The sequence below is a fragment of the Camelina sativa genome, chromosome 5, assembly GCF_000633955.1.
Source record: "Camelina sativa cultivar DH55 chromosome 5, Cs, whole genome shotgun sequence".
NCBI classification, from domain to species: domain Eukaryota; kingdom Viridiplantae; phylum Streptophyta; class Magnoliopsida; order Brassicales; family Brassicaceae; genus Camelina; species Camelina sativa.
This window is the reverse complement of record NC_025689.1, coordinates 3010168-3030143: the sequence shown is the minus strand read 5'-3', so window position 1 is coordinate 3030143 and position 19976 is coordinate 3010168. Positions and strand designations below refer to the sequence as shown.

Below are 19976 nucleotides of genomic sequence, written 5' to 3'. Positions count from 1 at the left end.
ATTTCAACACTTTTAATTCCGTGCGTATGCACGGGGCAAATACTAGTAATTTAATAATTCTCAACCAAACCAGTGAGCTTGCAGTGTTTTTTAATTCAATAGAGCAATTAAAGATTTGGGACACACATCAACCCTAATGTAAGCAATTTTGTATGTATAATCTATATTATTAATCTTTGGTTTAATTATTATTATCCTCTAAGCATAACAAAAAAGAAACTTCAAAATCCCAAAATAACAAAACAAAACAATATAAAGAAGATCATCCTAGCTTCCTCCTTTCTTCGCCTTCATCTTCTAAGCAAACCTCCGTCTCCTCCTTAATGGACGAGATTCTGCACTGTCGACATCAGAGACCCTTGAACTGTTTTCATGTCTTCTCACTGATGAAGAAGTCGAAACACTCATCATTGATTCAATCTCAGCTGCTGTATCAACTTGGCTCTCCGAGTTCATTACACCTATTATGCTCGAGAACGAGTCCCTGTCCTCAACACCACCAACAGTGTTTCGCTCTTGGATCCTCCCCATTGCGTGTGTTATTAAATAAGCATCCACTAATCTTTCAGCAGCGGTCAAAGTAAACGAAGACATCCTCGCTGGTCTCTCTGCCCTCTGTCTCCGGTTTGACAAAGCACGGGATGACCTCAGGTTTCTGTTTTCCCCTTCACGTTCAGGGGAATTGTTCGAGATCAGATCAATATCGTTGATATCATCTGATGGTGCAGCAACCAATGATGCTTCACCAGACTGGTTCTGCTCTGCTCTAACTCCCCTCGAAGTCATAAACCGGTTAAGAAATGGTCTGGCGCGTCTTTCTGTTGGTATATAACCTGGCCTGTTGGTAGATTCCCTTTCAAGCCTATCCTGTAAATGCCTAATCATCTCAGTTGGTGGTACATAACCTGACCTGTTAAGTGTATTCCTCAAACTCTCCACACGCCGAGCTTGAGGTCTCGAAGGGATCTTGGTATTTGAAACCTCTTCAGATTCTCTTTCATGTTTCCCACGTCCATAGATTGGAGTCACGGTTTTCACAGATATCTCACCTTTGCAAACCGGACATTCCTTTGCCTCTGAAGTCTGTAGCCACTGGTAAATGCAAGACCAACAGTAAAGGTGGCCACAATTAGTCACAACTGGATCCTTTGACAAATCCAAACATATATAACAATCGAAAAAGCTCCCATCGCTGCCAACGCTCTTCTCAACATCCCTTTTCTCCTCTGTTACGTTCTCTTCTTCCATGACTTTGCTCCCATTCTCACACTTTTTCGAGTCCTCCTCGCTACTAACTCTCTCTCCACCAGCTATGCTTCCTTCACCAGCTGGCAAATCAGCTCCATTAGCACCAGAAGGGATCAACAACTGACTCAATTCTATAGCGGGGCTATGTGTTTCAGCAAGAACCGGAAGCATATTAATTCTGAAACGTGGCCTGTACCGACTTCTAAACCTTCTAAAATTTTCAAATTCTCCAGCAGCAGGAGGCTCATTACCCCAATCAGATCTAGCATAACTTATTGCTGGCTCGAGACCTAACTCAGGGTCAGGACCAAGATTCAAATCCAAGTTCACTGTGCTAGATATCTCCTCAGACATCAAGAAACAATAAAAAACAAAACAGACTCCTCTTAATCTGAATCTTTGTTTATCCTGCTTACAAATAAACCATAATCAAACCTTTAGATTTGATGAATAAAGCATTGCATGAAAAAAACCAAACAAGTTAAACACACAGAACTATAAAAAGAACAAATTTTATACTCAGCAGAAGATAACAAGAGATTTACCTAAAAGAAAATTTCCAAAACCCAGTGTTTGTGAATTTTCTATTATTCCATTACAGAGCCCTACACTGAATCTCCAAATTACCCCAATCTGAAACCCTATAATTCGAAAAATCTCCGTATGAAAAAAAAACCCCCAAAATCTCCAAAGCTAATGCCTTTAAATCCAAAATTGAGGAAGATTGTGAAAGGAAACGTAAGAGCTGAAAGGCTGAATGAATAATCACGAACACGAACGCGAGAAAAGAAGAAGAGAATTGGGTGACGAACAGCTCCGGAGAGGTTACTGGAGCTCCGATTCGTCAAATGGGGTTCACCTTGAAATCAAAAAGGGTACGATCAAAATCTTTTCAATTAGACGAGGGGGAGAGAGAGGGTGCAATCCGCTGTGTTCCGGTGTATAGTAATATATATATTTTCACGGCGAAGATAAACCTTTCCGTGTGACCGGGGACGGTCACGATTAGTTGACAGGCATACAAAATTTTGGGCTATTTATTTATTTATATTTCCTTTATATTTCTTACCTAAAATTCTTAATAATGATCAGATCTATTTATATTTATATTTGGTAAAAAATATAATTAATTTTCAGAATTAAGTATTCTCTCATATTGTTGGATGTTTACATTTTCCCCCATATTATATAATTTTGCATCTAAAATACAAAACATCATTTTCAAAAAAATATTTTTCAAATATATCTATGTGAATGTATGGATTAGTAAGTGGATTTTTTTCTAACAATGGGTGACATAACACCAGCTCTAACCAAGAACGAAGTTCTCGACTACTAAAATTAGTGTACACTTCGTTTAGTTTTTCTGATTATTATAACATGAACTAATGCTAACAAATACTATTATCATAATAAAATTAATTAATTAATTTCTTTATTACAGAGAGCGAACCAAACGTGTTATAAACTTATAATTGATCATAATATAAGTTTTAAATCTATATATACCATTTAAATATACACAATGGACAGCTCCCAAGAGTATTTTCACAGCGGACAAATTCGACTTATCTTTTTTTTTTTTGTCAAAAGACAAATTCGGCTTATCTATAGACGGTTTTACCGATAGTACATTCATGAATCAGCAGGATTGACAACTTCACGTAGCATTCAACACACACGAGAACACAGACTTACAATTATGAATGGAAAAAGTAAGTGACTTAACACTTGAAGGTTCATACTATCCTACACTTGTAGACGATAACAAAAAGAACAAGAAAAAAAAAAACTATTAGCCGTTTCTTGGTTTAACGTGACGTGCCAGCCCATTCCCACCTATATATTTCAATTGGGGAGAGAGTGCAAGTGCAACATTGTCGTTCCTCTCTTCTTTTTTTCTTTTAATAATAATTATTGCTAACTTTATGTAATACTACAAAAATGACAGGATAAACAAATGTTAACAGGTTTCACATGACAAAAAGACACATCATATGCTTATAGACATATAGTAATAAATAAATTATGAGAAGAAAGAGGGGTGCAAAAGAGAAGGAATGAAACATATGGGGTCGTTTAATGAACTTATGAGATGTGTGTTAGAAAATAAAAAAAAAACAAAAAAGACCCACCAACGAAAGCCTCAAGGATAAAACTTCTTCTCCTCTCCATCAGTCTCTCACCCACTCCCTCTCTCTCTTTCGTCCAAGCTGGCAACGTTGAGAGCTAGCCCCCTCACCGGCTACCTCCTCTCCCGGTTTCTCGCACGTGCGCCATCCACTCTCCACGTGCCTCCCTCCTATAATTCTCTCCTCTACTCAACAACGCAAATCACACACCTCAGTTTCCATTCCAGTTTCAAGAAAATTCATACATCTATATCATAGCGTTGGTTACACAATGTCTTTGTTTGCATTTTTAGCTCTAGCTCTCTCTACCATTCTTTTTAAAACTATTTTCATTGTTCAAATGTGTTGTATATATGATATATCCATATCTAACATTACCAGTAAATATACAAACATTTTGTTTTACAAATATAAGTGTACATGATCATGAGTTCATTAGATTAGATTAATGATCTGACATTATACATATCTAACATGGTTTAAAAGCTGGAACGGGTCAATCCAAATTATTTCCCCAAATGTTTTCAAAGATATGATTATGTAATGTATGTATGCCTCTATATATATTACTCATCATTTTTATCCAATTACAATATCAAAAACTCTAATTTTTTTTTTAATTTGAATCGGCATGATCGTTTAATGTGTTGTCTATCGCAGGAAACAAAAGAAATTTAGACAATAGTATTATTTTTTACTTTATATCTTATCTTTATTTTTATTTTATTTTTAAAAATTATTCGTTTATCATTTAATTTTGAATATAATCTTACCGTTTTGTATCATTATTCAAATACGACCAATTTAAAATAATTACTATTCGAATACATGTAATTAAAAATAAATTTTACCGTTTTGTATTACCAATTAAGTTTAAAATAGTCTTTGCCAATTGGTATCACCATTTTACAATTTAAAGTAATTTAACCTTTTATACTACTTGTAAAAAAAAAAAAAACCTCTTAAATTTAGAAAAATTATATTAATCTCAGTAATATATTCCTACGTGGGCTCTTGCTCACTCAAAATTCAATTTACTACGAACTTGCTTTTTGGGTGCAACGAAATAAAGACACAAACCAAAAAAAAAAGTTAGAGATAGAGAGAGAAAAAGAGAGTAAATGAGCATATATCACCGCAACAAACAAAGAACACAACACAACACCACAAAGCCAAATAAGCCACATTGATTTCTTTATTTTTTTTTCCCCCAAGTCCGTGTAATAATAAAAACATAAAAAAAAAAAAAAAAGATTAAGGGGGAGGTATTGGTTTAGAATTTAGAAAGAATTTTAATGACTTTGTGTTTTTAAAAATCTTGCTGATTTTTAAAATCATAGAAAATTAGAAAGTAAAAATGAAGGATTCTATAAGAGATTGTTTAGGAAGTTATTTTAAATCTTGCTGATTTGTGTTTCCTAATCTTGTAAAATATTTCATAAAATCTTTCAAAATCTTTCTATTTGATGAAAGAGTTTTCATGACTTTTGTTATGAAGGAAATGTTATAAAATCCTAAACCAATAACACAAAATTTGAATTCATTAACAATCCATGATTCTTTTGTTTTAATTGAATAACATAAAACTTTTAATGACTTTATAAGACTCTTAATCCAATAACACTAGATTTATCAAGATTTTAGATAACTTTTTACAAATCCACAACCNTATCGCAGGAAACAAAAGAAATTTAGACAATAGTATTATTTTTTACTTTATATCTTATCTTTATTTTTATTTTATTTTTAAAAATTATTCGTTTATCATTTAATTTTGAATATAATCTTACCGTTTTGTATCATTATTCAAATACGACCAATTTAAAATAATTACTATTCGAATACATGTAATTAAAAATAAATTTTACCGTTTTGTATTACCAATTAAGTTTAAAATAGTCTTTGCCAATTGGTATCACCATTTTACAATTTAAAGTAATTTAACCTTTTATACTACTTGTAAAAAAAAAAAAAACCTCTTAAATTTAGAAAAATTATATTAATCTCAGTAATATATTCCTACGTGGGCTCTTGCTCACTCAAAATTCAATTTACTACGAACTTGCTTTTTGGGTGCAACGAAATAAAGACACAAACCAAAAAAAAAAGTTAGAGATAGAGAGAGAAAAAGAGAGTAAATGAGCATATATCACCGCAACAAACAAAGAACACAACACAACACCACAAAGCCAAATAAGCCACATTGATTTCTTTATTTTTTTTTCCCCCAAGTCCGTGTAATAATAAAAACATAAAAAAAAAAAAAAAAAATNGATAACTTTTTACAAATCCACAACCAATAACACCAAATTTTTAAAGAGTTTTAAAAAGTAACAACATATTTTACATAACTTTTAAAATCATTCAAATTCTTTCTAAATCCTAAACCAATAATCCCCTAACTCTTTGTTCCTTGTTTATATATCTCCTCCATCTGGGTTTTGTCTACTACAGTCCCTTCTTTGGTGCAAAGATCCCAAAAATCAAAAAGATTTGAAGAGCAGAGAGAGATAGCAGCAGAGAAGAAAAAAAAAAGGAAGAATCTTTCACCGATGAGGATCCGGAAACGACAAGTCCCTCTTCCTCTTTCGTCTCTGTTACCAGTTCCTCTCTCAGATCTCTACTTTAACCGCTCACCGACGGCCACCGCTAGATACTTCCTCGGTGGTTACAGAGATGGAGACGGAGCTTTTGCTTCTTTTCAGCTTTCTCCACCGTCGCCGGTTTCTGATCGGAGAAAGACGAAGAAGAAGAAGGAGGACAAAGCTCTGGTGAGTCTCTTTTTAGTATATACGTATACAGACACCCAATTGAGATACTTCCAATTTTTTAATAAAGTTTAGATTTTTTTTTTGGGTGCAAGTTTGTGTTTGTATGACGACCGTACTTGACTACTCTCTCTTTATTGGTTTAATTGTATTTGCACCACCATCATTTGCAGATCTTTATAAAGGAATGTTCAATTGCTTATTCTTTGTTTATCTTTTGTTTTCCTATAAAAAGGATGATGATGATGATGATAATGGTGATGTAGACGTTAAGAGTCGTACCGATGCATCGGGCAGGTATGTGATTTCGAGAAAGATTTCTTCTTTACTCAATTCATTCTCTTCTCTGATATCTTTGCGTGGTGTAATTGTAATAATTTACAAATATTTGGTTTCGTTTCTTTTAAAAAGATCCAACCTTTGGCAAAAAACCCAACTGATAAATTCGATCAAAATCAAAGCTTTTATGGTTTTTACAACTACAAAGCTTTTTGTTTTGCTGGTGATTAATGATCAAGTTAGATTTTAATCTGAAAGTTATAAGAGTTTCTTATGGTTTTGTTATCGTCACACTGTTAACATTTTGGGGGAATACAATACATGGATGGAGTAGTTAGGGAGAGGAGTAACACAATAATACTCATCTAAACTAAACATGCACCCCTCATGACGGTGCGCACGTTAGCAATGGGATACTCTTATATGGTCCCCATTTCGACCCTTACCCCTTGTGTGCTCTATTATTATCTTGCACCCATAGATCGCTTTCATCTCTTCTTTTTTTGTATATACAAAATCTGATTTTAAGTTCTTTTTTCCTTCTTTTGCTTCTAACAATATCACAGCAAGAACGTTCGTTCCCGTGGAGAATCCGACTCTTCAACTCAAGGTACACATATATATATAGAGCTTCTTGATCGATATATGTTTTTTTGTTGATGAACTTGTTCTTTGGTTGCACCAGTTCACTATATATTGTGTATATATATGATATAGTTATCGAGAAGAATGAGAAGGTTGTTACTTTGAGGAAGAGAAGAGGCTTTATAAGCTTTGAGGATTACGAAGATGAAGATGAAGAAGAAGAAGAAGAAGAAGCTAGGGGAGGTGGAGGCGGTAGTAAAGGGAAGAAGAAAGGGAAAAAGAGCGGTGGTAGGTTGGAGGAAGGATCACGGTGCAGCCGCGTTAACGGTAGAGGATGGAGATGTTGTCAGCAAACGCTTGTTGGATATTCTCTTTGTGAGCATCATCTCGGTAAAGGTAGGGTGAGGAGCACGAACAAGAGCGGTGGTGGTCGTGGGGGAGAGAAAAAGGCTGTGGTGGTGGAAGTGAAGAAGAAGAGAGTGAAGCTTGGGATGGTAAAGGCACGTTCAATAAGTAGTTTGCTCGGACAAACCAGCACTAGTGGTGGTAATGCTGCTGATGTTGAGAGTGAGATAAGTGCACCTACTGATCAGTTTGCTGTTTATGATAAGTAAGTCTGTTGATCAGCATTTGCATGTATATGGGATATGTATATGTTGTTTATGTACATGATGATAGCTCTATGTAATTGGGTGTGAGAGAACATGTGTGTGTAGATTTGATCGAGGACTTAACTGCCGTTTGCTCTTGCAGCTTATATATTGGTGAATGTTTTCCTAGTTTCGATTGTGTTTTTGCTAAAGTTTAAGTAGTTGAACTTTGGCTGAGTAAATGGAACATGGAATACGACTGATAAAATAAGATAATTCCAAAATTGTATTCAATCTGTTTTTTCAGCAAGTTAATTACTAGTTTACTGACTTACTGTAAAATAATAGTACTAATGTATTGATGTCTCTACTTTTTTAGCAAAATCATGTGAACTGTTTCTCTACATAATGTTCACTGCAACTGGTGCAACATAAATGAAACCAACGAATAGGTTTAAATTTATTTAAGTTTTCAACAATACTAATTCTTTGCCCTATTTGGAAGTTTGGAACACTAGTTGCACCTTTGGTTCGATACGCTATACATATTTCTACTAACGACTATGTCTAATTGGATGGTTTTCTCTCATTTTGATTATATATTTTTATCTATTATTACTATGGCATTACAATACAAATTTATTATCATAAAGGAGTTCATGTTTTTTAGAATTTTTTTTTTTTTTTTTCATTCAGATTGACGATCAATATATATTGCATATGTCACATCTATAAATAAATTTAGTGCGTCGTGTTGTAATTTTAATCTTCACGTAATTTGCTTTCATGGTTTTCACTTCTATATAATCCTTGTCAAATTTCGGTTTCTAAGCTAGGAGTCGCTTTCAGACAGCGAAGAAATAAACACGAATATTAAGTAGCTTCAATAGTGTATATAATAATATTACTATTATTACATAGTACTTGGTGTCATGCGCAAACAATTTGATCATGGTCAAAGAAGATTGGAGATTTTCATCCCTCGTTCTATGCAGTTTTTGAAAGGGTTTTATAAATATGACAATAAAAGATGAAATTATACCACGAAGTCTTACAAAAGGAGGAAACCAGGCTGAAAGGATAATAGAAGAGTGAGAAATTGATGCACAAATCTAGTTAACTCTCGGCGGGACGACATAGAAACGAAGAAAATACGTTAAGACCGAATCCAATGATAGGATTCCGTTAGTTTTATTTATGAAGGAACGTTGTTCAAACGAGAGAATATGAGTGACGTGACTTTTAATTGGACCTCCTCTCTATGGAGTGGTTTGGAGCTTATATTATATGTCTCGTATTTAAATTTAATACTAATATACAAAATTATAGAAAGTGGGTATAACTCAAATTTGGTGTATGATGATGATGGCTTGTCAATATTATCTATGGTGGGGATAAACTAGTTTTAATTAGGTAGGGCTGTCGTATTATTGATTTTTTTAGACTCGATATATATCTTGTGTGTGTGTTTTTCTTAAATCGATTTTTAGACTATTTAGCTGAAACCACCAATATGAGCAACGTAAAGTTTGTTAGTTAAGTAATTAATTGTCCCCGGCAAGGGTTTACTAATACGAGTCACTGCTTGTGGTGCAACTTCGAATTCCATAAGTCTGGTTTGGTGAAGCATTAATGTTATGTTCAATGGTTTACTGATATGATTCACTATTTGTGGTGTGTGGTGCAACTTTGAATTTTATAAGTTCGGTTTGTTGAAGTATTAATGTTATTCTGTTTGGATTGCAACTTGGAATGACGCTACTATAAATGTGTTGTCTACGTATTTGTGTGTTTGATAGAAAAGGATGTTAGTAAACTCCCAATAATTAGAAATGTAGAATTTTAGAAGTAATAAACAAAGGACAGTTAAACATTCGATGGTCAATTCTCAAGTAGTTGACTTTCTGAAAGTCAACGCTTCTTCCTTTGACTTTCTATAATATTCATTATCCTACCAAAAAACTAACTACTAATTTCCAATTAAGAAAACAATTTTTTTAAACCAATCAAAACAACTCAGAATTAGGAACAATTCAAAGTCAGAGAAACCTTATATGCATGCATAGTGTGATTCAAACTCCAAACACACACAAGATTGTTAAAATCAAAGAGACAAACTCCAATGGAGTACAAACATTTCAGCCATCCACATACACTTAAACTCCAACAGATTCAGACAAATAAAAGCACAAATTCTTCAGCTGTCTGCTCAGGCTGTGAATTAACCATCTCTGAATCCGAAACAGCATATATCTGTTCAACATGTGACTTCAATCTTCATGAGCAATGTGGTAACGCAGTGCGTGGATGCAACATCCTTCCCACGCGGGGCTCCACCACTTGACTTTAGTCCCATATACAACTTACAGCGCCCGTTCCTTCCTCTGCAGGGCATGTGGCTGCACTGGAGGTAAAGGGTTCTCTTACTGTTGTCCTTTGTGCGACTTTGACCTCCATGTTCAATGTGCGCATCTGCCTCAGGTCATGGTTCATGAGTCTCATCCTCTCCATAGTCTACTTCTTGTCTACAACAGTACTCCTGCTATGTCCTTTACTCAGTTTGGTTTCGGGAATCAGCTTGTCTGCAATCTTTGTAACATAGCTATGGATGGTAGGTTTTGGTCTTATAACTGTTATGCTTGTAGTTATCATATTCATGCTTCATGTGCTGTGAATAAGCCTAAGCTAGTGGCTGCTTCTGCTGAGAAGTGTGGGCCGAGTGATGGAGGAAAGACAGCAACCGCTGAATCTGTTCCTGTTCAGGGTTTGGAGACTGTGCAGACGGAACAACAAGTAGCTGCGACAACAGAGCAAGTGGAAGATCCAGCTTTGAGGCAACAGCTTGAACTTCAGAAGCTTCAGCTTGAGCTAGATATGAGTTCTGCTCTGGCAAACATGATGGGTTCCTTCAATCTCAGTTCTTTCGTTTGATGTATCTTTGTGTCGCTGCTATCTTCTTTCTCTTTCAGTTTGTTTGATTTGATGCATTTATATGTGACAATAAGACCTGGAATTGTCTCTGTTCTTGTGTTCTCTAAAGTACTGAACTTGAATAAGTATCCTATCTTTTGGTTCCCTTTGTTTCACTGATCAAGACCTTGAAGTAAGTAACAGTAACGAAATAACTTAATTAAACAAACATGGAACCAAACCAGAAACAGTAACACTTTGTTCAGCCAGAAACATAAGATTATATTCTGCTTGAAGCAAAAAGCATTTAAGCAAGAGATTAAGCTCGTTCCTTAACATATCTAGAAAATAAATTAATTCCTGACAAAAACAAAAACATGTAACTTAGTTGTATTGTTCTTAAACAGCTTAGCTAGACAAACAAAGTCACAATGGTCAAGTTTCCAAGTAGATGACGTCCTCACTCTCATCCATAGAGTACTTCAAGTCGAAATAGCAGTCCTTATCAAACCAAATGTGTGGCACTCCTTTGATTTCAACCTTACTCAGGTCATTGCTTCCAATATCGTAAAACAAAATAAAGAACTTGGAATGCATCTCCACCGGTGCCAAGATAACCTTGCCATCTCGAGTTGTACCTTTAACGATCAGAGTAAGTTCATGGACTAGATGCTTTTGACAAGGCTGTAAAAAAAGCCTCTTCTTCTTCCATTTCATCTTCCCAGCGTCTTTCAATACCCATAAATCCACCAAACACTTATCTTGGAGATGGGTATGATCGAAAACAGCTATTTTCCCACCGTACTCGATAAGACCAGCCTTCATCCTAGCTGCAGGCAGAGCCACATCCCCGGCCTCCGGAGGTACTAGGATGGTAGTCAACTCTTCAGAAGTAACGTCGAAACTGACAACAGCACAAGTTTCCATATCAAGCCAAGCCATATAATATACTACCGATCCATTGAGAAAGTGTCCTACTGTGGAAGGAACATGAGGATGGTAATTTTGGGGCGGAACAACCTTTTTCCACGAACCTCCAGCTTCTAGTACAAAGACCCAATGCTCCGACTTAACAATTTTGAAAAATTCAGAGGATTTCGCAACCGTGCAGACTATTTTGTATTGATCGTTAGAAGAATCGTGTCCGATGTAATACCGGATATCCTTCCTTTCACCTTGTTCAGCAGTGATGTCGGATTTAATGGCCGGTAAGGTCAAGCGCTGCCTGGTGGAGGGGTTATAGATGCATGCCTTTTTTCTTACAGAGAAACACATCAAGCCACGGACAAGATTCAAGAAGAAGCCTCCCATCCCTGTGATGCTCAAATCTTGGTCGACCACATAACAAGTGTTGTTGTTGTTGTCTGGAGACGTTGTTGATGATGAAATTGATAGCAGCACACGTTTGCCACCTTCATCCACTAAACACATGTACATATGTGGTTGTTGTTTCTGTCGCGTGACCGTAGTAAACAAACGGTTGCAGAAATATCGACAAGAGATGAGGGATGACCACTGCTTCGAGATGCAGTTGTAGCTAACCATGGACTTTGCTGGCAATCTCATGAGAATCTCCATCACAAGATCAATGTTCTCACGAAGTTCGGATGGGAACAATGCTAATGTGTTCTCTCCTTTTGCATCCATTAACTTTCAAGAGTAGAAAAAAAGCAAGTAAAGAAGATTAAATTAAAAGTTAAGTACATAGATGATACAAACCTATGAATTGGCGTGAAACCCAAGTAATAATAAAGGAGGCTTATTTATTTATTTATACCTGAATTTGATCGGAATCTCTGAGAGAGACGACCTGGGCAATGCTCCCCTGCTCTGACTCCGCTTCTTTCAGATCCGTCCTTCTTCTCTTCTTCATCTCTTTAAACCCTAATTACAAACGAAATAGAGCAAAGACTCTAGAAATCGCTATATTAGGACTTTTCAATTGTGCTTTTGAATTTGTGCAGTAGGAAGAGAGACGTAAGTGTCTATATATATATATATATATATAGTTTTGTGTCTCTTTATTAAGACAGAAAAAAAAAAGGGCAAAAGGACACTAACCGCAAGATAACCGTTGGTTCACGTGGACTCTAAACCACTACCCCTAATTGGTATTTGGTTTGGTTCATTCTGCAACTATATCACATTCATGCTTCATGTGCTGTGAATGAGTTTAAGCATGTGACTGCTTCTGCTAAGAAGTGTGGGACGAGTGATGGAGGAAAAAACAGCAAGTTGCTGCAACAACAGACCTCGAGAGGTAACAATAACGCGGGGACTTAATAATTACACAAAGATTGATCAAAATGTTGCATGCACATTTGCATTGTTTCCTTTTACAATTGAGGCAACTGAAACTAGAAACAGAAACGGTTTGTTTAGCCATAATATCTGACATGAGATACCTAACAAGTAACAGCCATCCAACCTATATCTCTGTCCAAACAAATTATCTTCCCTCTTTCTTCTCAGCTGTCCAAGGATCCTTCACAGAAGCAACTTCATTTTTCCTTCTCGTTTAGTCAACAACGAGGTGCCAAATGACAAGACACGGCCTGGGAGAATGAAGTCCAGAAGCCGCTTCTATAAAGTCTGGAGACAGGCTCTCATATTAGATTTAATCATAAAAACAAAGTCTCCTCGCAGAGAAGTCATTATAAAAGCATAAATATCCCACAAGGATTCGATTCATCATCTAAGGAACTTTACTCCAGTACATATATGTAGAGGGCAAGGATTTTCGAACCTCGAGTCAGTGCTGCAGATGGTAATCAAGACTAAAGGCACGAATATCTGAAGGACTACTTCCAGGCCTGAGAAAGATCAAAGCACATAATTAGTCACATTACACATTTACACCATAAGTGATCAAAGAAATAAAGTACAACTGTTAGATAGTATCTCTCAACAATCAACTCCACACACTGTGATATTAACTGGAACGCACCTTTTATTTATTGTACCATAGTGAAACTTGACTTTACCATTTTTCAGATCTTCCAAGTACTGCAAAAACCAACAAAGCAAACATGGTTTTTTAGAAATCTAATGAATGGGGACTGGAGAGTACGATGAGATTCGTCTCTGTTCTTAATCTTACCAGATTTAAGGTAACATATATAGATGAAAACGCCAAGGAATCAAACGGTATCTCATCTAGTGCAAAAAGACGACACTCCAATGATTCTGGACCAGGCGCAAAATGCAGGTTCTTCAGTTTGGCTAGGAATATAACATACGTCTGATCCAAAAGAAACAGAGCCATATAAGAATCAATTATATGAAGAAATATGAAATCTTTTGTATTGTATAATTACTTGGCCAATAAGAGGAATGTCGAGTTGCGCAAAAGGTGAAATAACTTCCACAGTGGCTCCAGCTTCTTCCCAAGTTTCTCTCATTGCTCCTTGTGCAGCTGACTCACCAACTTCTAGATAACCAGCAGGAAGTGTCCTGTGTATTCACCAAAAAGAACTCACACTTTTAGTATTGTTTCACATCAATTATGTACTCGACACAAAGAGAACGAGTGCGTAATTCGCATATATATACCATAAACCGTGTGAAGGTTGAATGTTACGCTTGCAAAGTAAAATCTTTTCTTCATGCTCTATAAGGCAACCTACAACCTACAATTTCACATTAATCAAAACATTTACAATTGACACAAATACAGAAATTGTAGGTATAAATCAAAAGGAACAGTACCATCTTAGGATTCTGATAAGCGATTTTGCCACAATGTGTACAAATAGCTCTCAATTTCTCTTCACCATCAGGTATCTCATGCTTTGTTGGCCCTCCACACCATTGACAGAACTTTATCTTACGAACATCACCCTTAAACAACAACAATAACATATAAAAAATCATTGAAGAGACCCAAAAAAGCCTAAAAAGATAAGATCTTTACAGGAGATGAATGAATTAGACTCACAGCTGATTGAACAGAGACGAAAGCTGGAGAATTTGCAACTGGGTCAGTCCCGGGAAGTGAAGAAGACATTCGAATTGGGTTGAAAGAGATGATTCTCCGAGGAGAGCTCGAAGTTACAGAGGAGAAAGTAGAGAGATTGAGAGATGTAGAGATGAAAGAGACACTCGAGGACTTGCGGGTCTTTGTTAATCTCTGTGAGATGGTTAACCCTGATGACCAACCCAAGATCTGAACGGCCTTGAGCATTATACGCACCGGAGCTTCACCGGAATTTCTTCAGTTCCGCCGGCAATAGCTTATTTGTTAATTGACTCTTCTCCCTCAAAGGCCAATCAATTGAAAACGAAAATAGTATTTTGACATTTGAGGATTGAATTGAGTAAATGACTCTTTCATTTAGCCAAAGGTCCGGTTTATTATTGGTTTTACATGTTAAGACCAAAAAACCGGTTTAATTTGACCAAATAAATTGAACCGGTCCAGAACACACACAAGTCACACATTGCTTGATCAGGTTATACTAAAAAAAATCATTTTGGAAAATTTGTTATTAGAAATCTGTAAGTAATCACTCTTAATCAGTAGCTTCCTAGGTTACACAAAAAATATTATTTGACTGCTAGCTTCTCGAGTAAAGATTGATAAGCCACAGTGCAGAGCTTGAACTTTTCTTCAGCTGCTGCCTGTGATCAGTTTATAGATTCAAGAATTAACACAAGAGAAAAAACACAATTCAATGGAGATTGAAAAGATTGTGTTTGGTGTTTACCTTGGTAGATTCCTCATGACGATCTGGATGCCATTTTAATGCACAAGTTCGATATCTGATTCCAAAAAAACAAAGACAACAAGTTTGGTGAACATGTATGTGTTAGTTACTTTTTATATAGTGTGTGTGTGAACTTGGAAGTAAAAAAGTAACTCACGCTTGTTTGACATCTTCTAGTTTTAAGGGACCCCAAGGACTCAAACCAAGTGTTTGTCTATGAGAAGCTTGGAATTGGATTGACTCTGGCACTGAGCCGCTTGATTTTCTTGAACTATAGCCATCATCTTGTTGTTTTGCCTCTTCATCTTCTTCTTCTTCGTTTATCTCTTCTTCTTCTTCTTCGCCTCCTTCATAAAATCTATATTTCGATTTCCAAGAGTTGCTAGAGTAATAAGAAGACCATGAAGACTGATACCACCAGTGACGTTCCTTCTCTCTATAGGTTGAATAATAATGATCTCTGGATTTAGTAAATAAGTTTTGGAATATATATTCAAAGTCGTCATCGCAGGAAACAGAACGCCCTACAAAATGTAACACATGTTTCTTTAAAATAATATGAGAGAAAATGTATCTAACCAAAACTGCACCTTAACTAGACAATTTCAACGGATAAAGCACTTACTTTTTGAGCCGTGTTTGCCCTTCTTTTTTTGTTCGGCTTCTCTGGCTTCTTTGGCTTTCTTGGTGGCCTGATGTTAATTACAACCATGAGATACAAACACTAAATCATGGTTCATAAACAACAGACAATACACTATATAGCTAGAAAAGTACATTGGCGGCTAAGAGACCACATAAGGGTTTTATGTGTTTTTTTGTAAAGTTTTCAACTCTTTAAAGCAATTAGGCAATGGAGGAAGCAAGCAGAAAAGTCAATTAATTAGCTATTAGATGAAATAGTAGTATAATTACCCCTAAAGGGCTTAAACATGTTTTATACATGATAATTTTCTCAATATGTGTACCTCTTCTCTTTCTTGTTTAAGTTGTTCAACAGCACGACGCACTGCTTCTTGATGTTCCCTCAAAAACTTCTTACTTCTCTTCTTCTTTTGAGCATTTGATTTCTGTCAGATATTTAAGAAACCCTAAAATAAATCAGAACATGTATTCACACACACCTATTATACTCTTAATCTACACTTCAAAATTAAAATCTAGAGATTTGGTAGGTAAATTTGATCTAAATAAAATAAGCTAGGCAAACCCACACATGTTGTGAAAAGACCGCCGTCCGACTCCGAAGAACGACGTTTGCGTTCTAAGACTGGAGTAGAATGAAAAAACGCAGATTTCAGTAGACAACAATAGCTTTGCGGTCTGCAGATCGCTGCTTTGATGGCGGTAGTAGTAGTGTTCATCTCTGTTGGAGAGTACATAACATTGCGTTCTTTAAACGGACCTTGAATCACACCAAGAAGAGTGTTTTTTTTTTAGAGAAGAACAAAAAAAGAGTTTCCTTTTTTGAGAAAAGAATATTAATATTTACATAACAGTTTTTGCTTGATCTCCAAGGACGACTGTGTTTATTACAAAACAGAGGGAGCTTTGGTGGTTTGGGCCTTGAGTTAACTAAACTCACTGGGCTTATTTAAGTCACAGACATTGTGATTCACTCTGACCGGTTGAAAAAAGGACAAATCGATGAAAGGCAAAAAAGCAGGGGATGAGAGATAAAATAAGACAGAACCAGAGGCTAGATAAAAAGCTTGGATCTTGTAGAGAACCAGAGGCTAGAGACAGAACCAGATAAAAAGCTTGGATCTTGTAGTGAGCTTTTGCTTTTTGAGCAAAGCTTTAGAAAGTGTAACAATTTTTGAAATTTATTGTAATGAGATATCACTAAGTGTGTAATCAAAACCTATCATCTAACTCTCTCTATAATTAGTTCACCGATAGCTTTTCGCATAAAGATTGATAAGCCACACTGCAGAGCTTGAACTTTGCTTCAGCCGCCACCTGTTTTCATATCATCACATATTCATAAACACAAGAGAGAAAACAAAAAAAAAACTTCTATGGGAGATTGAACAGAGAGGAAGAGATCTTATTTGGTTACCTTGGTAGAGCCTTGATGACGATCTGGATGCCATTTTAATGCACAAGTTCGATATCTGATTAACAAAAAAAAAAGAGTTTGATGTAACGTGGTGAGAAATTGAATATACGGTTAGCTTTTGTATATTGACATGAGGTTAACTACTCACGCATCTTTGACATCTTTAAGGTTTAAAGGGCCCGAAGGACTCAGGCCAAGTGCTTGTCTATGAGACACTTGGTTGTTTGACTCAGACTCAGAGTCGCTGGACTCTGAAGTATAGTCATCTTCTTCTTCATCTTCATCTAACCGATATTTTGATCTCCAAGACTTCTTAGAATTGTTGGAAAACCTTGAAGAGTGATGTCGCCATCGAGGTTCATCCTCTTCATGGGTGAATGAAAAAGAGAAACCTCGGGTTCCACCAAAAGCGGTTCGGAATACATAGTCTACGTCGAAGTCGTCATCAACTTCACAAAATTCAAAATGCCCTACACAGCGGAACCAAAGTATTGTTAAGAGTATGTTGCCAAACAAAATTGCACCTGTTGATTCTAGAAAATGACATAAATACAGTATCAACAACGAAACACGTCATAATTATGAAACCTTAATAATACAGGACAGGTCACAAGTTAAAGAACTGAGTCCATGATGAGCCAAATTTCAGTAATTATGTAAGCTAGTACAGACAATTTAATGGATTTTCAGAGGATGAGCCTCAGTCCACGATAAGCCGGAAGTTACGAAACAAAACCAGATTGAGGCCAACAAGCAACACATACAAACTTCATTGGACGACTTTACTAATATTCTCAAGAACTAACATTAATACATAAGGAAGCAACAAGATCATGATTGATGACAAACAATTTAAACTCTAAGGAAGCAACAAGATCATGATTGTAGAAGCACTGAACAAGCTACATACCTACCGATTGGAAAGAAATAAAGCTAAGACAGTCAGTCACTTACTTTTACCCCAACTGTAAGGGCCGTGTTTGCTATTCTGGTTTCCTTTGGGTTCCTTGGAGTACTGTTTTTTGAACCACGAGTTTTGCTTTCGAGAGTTGGGACCATCGTCATCAAACTCATCATGCCAGCTCTGGAAACAAAACATTTAACCGGAGCTTTTTGAGAACTTTACAAAATGAAAATCCCCAAAATAGTATAATAAGCAAATGCACCATAACAAAAGAGCAATAAGAAACACTACATCATGCACAAGAGACTAAACACTTTCATTTCCCTTTCAATAGCCCCAGATCCTTCCACTTTTGAACCATAAAATTTTCAGTATCAACTATCTAATATGCTACTACAGAGCACAAAAAGCTCAAACCGTAAACAATATTAGCAAAATGTTGAAACTGAACAGAGACAACACAGTGAGACCAACAGAAAAAGTGATGAAAGCATTGATGAAAGGAAATACCGTAAACATGTTTGCTGCAAAAGCATTCACATTCCGCAATAATTCTTGCTTTTCTCTCATCCTTCTAAACCTCTTCTTGTGAACATTTGATTTCTGCAGATTAAATGAATCCCAAAAAGTTCAAAATGGTCGCAAATTTAGACAAGAAAACCTCTAAAGTCCCAACATTTTGTCTGTATAAGAAAATAAAAACACAATTTTTCGACCTGTCTACAAAAGCTAAAAATTGAGAAAACTAAGAACAACGCAAATCTACATCAATTATCATAGGAAACAACACAAATCCATGGAAAATGACATCGATAAATCCCAAAGAATTGCAAAAGTAGGAAAATTTAGCTGAGGAATCAATACAAAAATCAAAATTTGACGGAGGAGAGAGAGAGAGAGAGAGATAGAGACTGACCGATTCCCAGGAGGTACGACGTTTGCGTTCTAAGACAGGGGTTGAATGAAAAAACGCGACTTTCAGCTGAGAAGAGTAGCTCTGTGGTCTGAGAATCGCTGCTCTAATAGCGGCGTTCATCTCTGTGAGATCGGAGGAGAAAAAGATTGAGTCTTTACGCCGTTTTGCTTGCAAATAAGAGAAGAAGAAATCATAAAAAGCCGATGTGGGTAACGTGACTCGGACTTGACTCAGTTGGTCTGACCCACACCATAGGCCATTAAAAATATTTACCGCCGGTAAACAAATGAGTGGTTGAAAAAACAAAAATTACTTTCCCTTTTTTTTGTTTATTATCTCTGCCTCACGAGTCACGAGTATATTATAGATCACCGTAAACTGAGTAAAACCACTTAGAAATTAGAATAGCCACATTAGGCTATATCCGACCGGATCTTTTTAATTTGATCGGTTCTTTGTTTTCCTTACCGGGTTCTTCTTTTTAAAGAATTGATTTACTTTTTATGATTGATCGAAAACAAAATTGAAATATTCCACAGTGTATATGATTTATAACGTCGATAAAGCTATTTTGCTACAATAAGCTATATAGAGGTCAATTTAATATATATATCTTTGACATAATATTGTGTATATATGAAATTTAAAACATTACATTATGATCGTAAATAAAAAAACTAGATTAATTTGTTACTACATAAGTTTGATGGTTTCCATGTACCACATGTCATGTTATTTTTTCATCATAGAATCATAGTATAAGTTTTGTTGAGTCAAAATGAGCAACTTTTACTTCTTTTCAATAAATTAGATCAAATTCAGTTTTTTTTTTTTTTTTTTTTTTTTTTTTTTTTTTTTTTTTTTTTTTTTTTTTTT

At 35.8% G+C, this 19976-nt stretch overlaps 6 protein-coding genes and 1 pseudogene across 6 annotated transcripts; 2 read left to right on the top strand and 5 right to left on the bottom strand.

The window, feature by feature from the left end:
• On the bottom strand, positions 182 to 2172 carry LOC104785173. The gene is made up of 2 exons (XM_010510324.2): positions 1794 to 2172; positions 182 to 1656 (listed from the first exon to the last, which is right to left on the bottom strand). The coding sequence occupies exon 2, from the start codon at positions 1600 to 1602 to the stop codon at positions 298 to 300; it is 1305 nt and encodes a 434-aa protein (XP_010508626.1). The 5' UTR covers positions 1603 to 1656; positions 1794 to 2172; the 3' UTR covers positions 182 to 297.
• Positions 5756 to 7793, top strand: LOC104785172. Its single transcript, XM_010510323.2, has 4 exons — positions 5756 to 6151; positions 6384 to 6445; positions 6994 to 7037; positions 7145 to 7793. The coding sequence occupies exons 1-4, from the start codon at positions 5933 to 5935 to the stop codon at positions 7624 to 7626; spliced, it is 807 nt and encodes a 268-aa protein (XP_010508625.1). The 5' UTR covers positions 5756 to 5932; the 3' UTR covers positions 7627 to 7793.
• LOC104785171 lies at positions 9707 to 10679 on the top strand (annotated as a pseudogene).
• Positions 10853 to 12477, bottom strand: LOC104785170 (F-box protein At2g40910-like). Its single transcript, XM_019245453.1, has 2 exons — positions 12290 to 12477; positions 10853 to 12162 (listed from the first exon to the last, which is right to left on the bottom strand). Exons 1-2 carry the CDS (start codon positions 12383 to 12385, stop codon positions 10948 to 10950), a joined length of 1311 nt encoding a protein of 436 aa, XP_019100998.1. The 5' UTR covers positions 12386 to 12477; the 3' UTR covers positions 10853 to 10947.
• Positions 12772 to 14811, bottom strand: LOC104785169 (nudix hydrolase 23, chloroplastic-like). Its single transcript, XM_010510320.2, has 8 exons — positions 14450 to 14811; positions 14221 to 14352; positions 14065 to 14141; positions 13830 to 13965; positions 13613 to 13753; positions 13460 to 13518; positions 13259 to 13325; positions 12772 to 13104 (listed from the first exon to the last, which is right to left on the bottom strand). Exons 1-7 carry the CDS (start codon positions 14693 to 14695, stop codon positions 13265 to 13267), a joined length of 852 nt encoding a protein of 283 aa, XP_010508622.1. The 5' UTR covers positions 14696 to 14811; the 3' UTR covers positions 12772 to 13104; positions 13259 to 13264.
• LOC104788819 lies at positions 15058 to 16582 on the bottom strand. Its single transcript, XM_019245176.1, has 6 exons — positions 16433 to 16582; positions 16187 to 16288; positions 15844 to 15910; positions 15376 to 15742; positions 15219 to 15273; positions 15058 to 15132 (listed from the first exon to the last, which is right to left on the bottom strand). Exons 1-6 carry the CDS (start codon positions 16580 to 16582, stop codon positions 15058 to 15060), a joined length of 816 nt encoding a protein of 271 aa, XP_019100721.1.
• On the bottom strand, positions 16847 to 19313 carry LOC104785168. The gene is made up of 6 exons (XM_010510318.2): positions 19101 to 19313; positions 18695 to 18787; positions 18235 to 18364; positions 17429 to 17750; positions 17281 to 17335; positions 16847 to 17180 (listed from the first exon to the last, which is right to left on the bottom strand). The coding sequence occupies exons 1-6, from the start codon at positions 19218 to 19220 to the stop codon at positions 17106 to 17108; spliced, it is 795 nt and encodes a 264-aa protein (XP_010508620.1). The 5' UTR covers positions 19221 to 19313; the 3' UTR covers positions 16847 to 17105.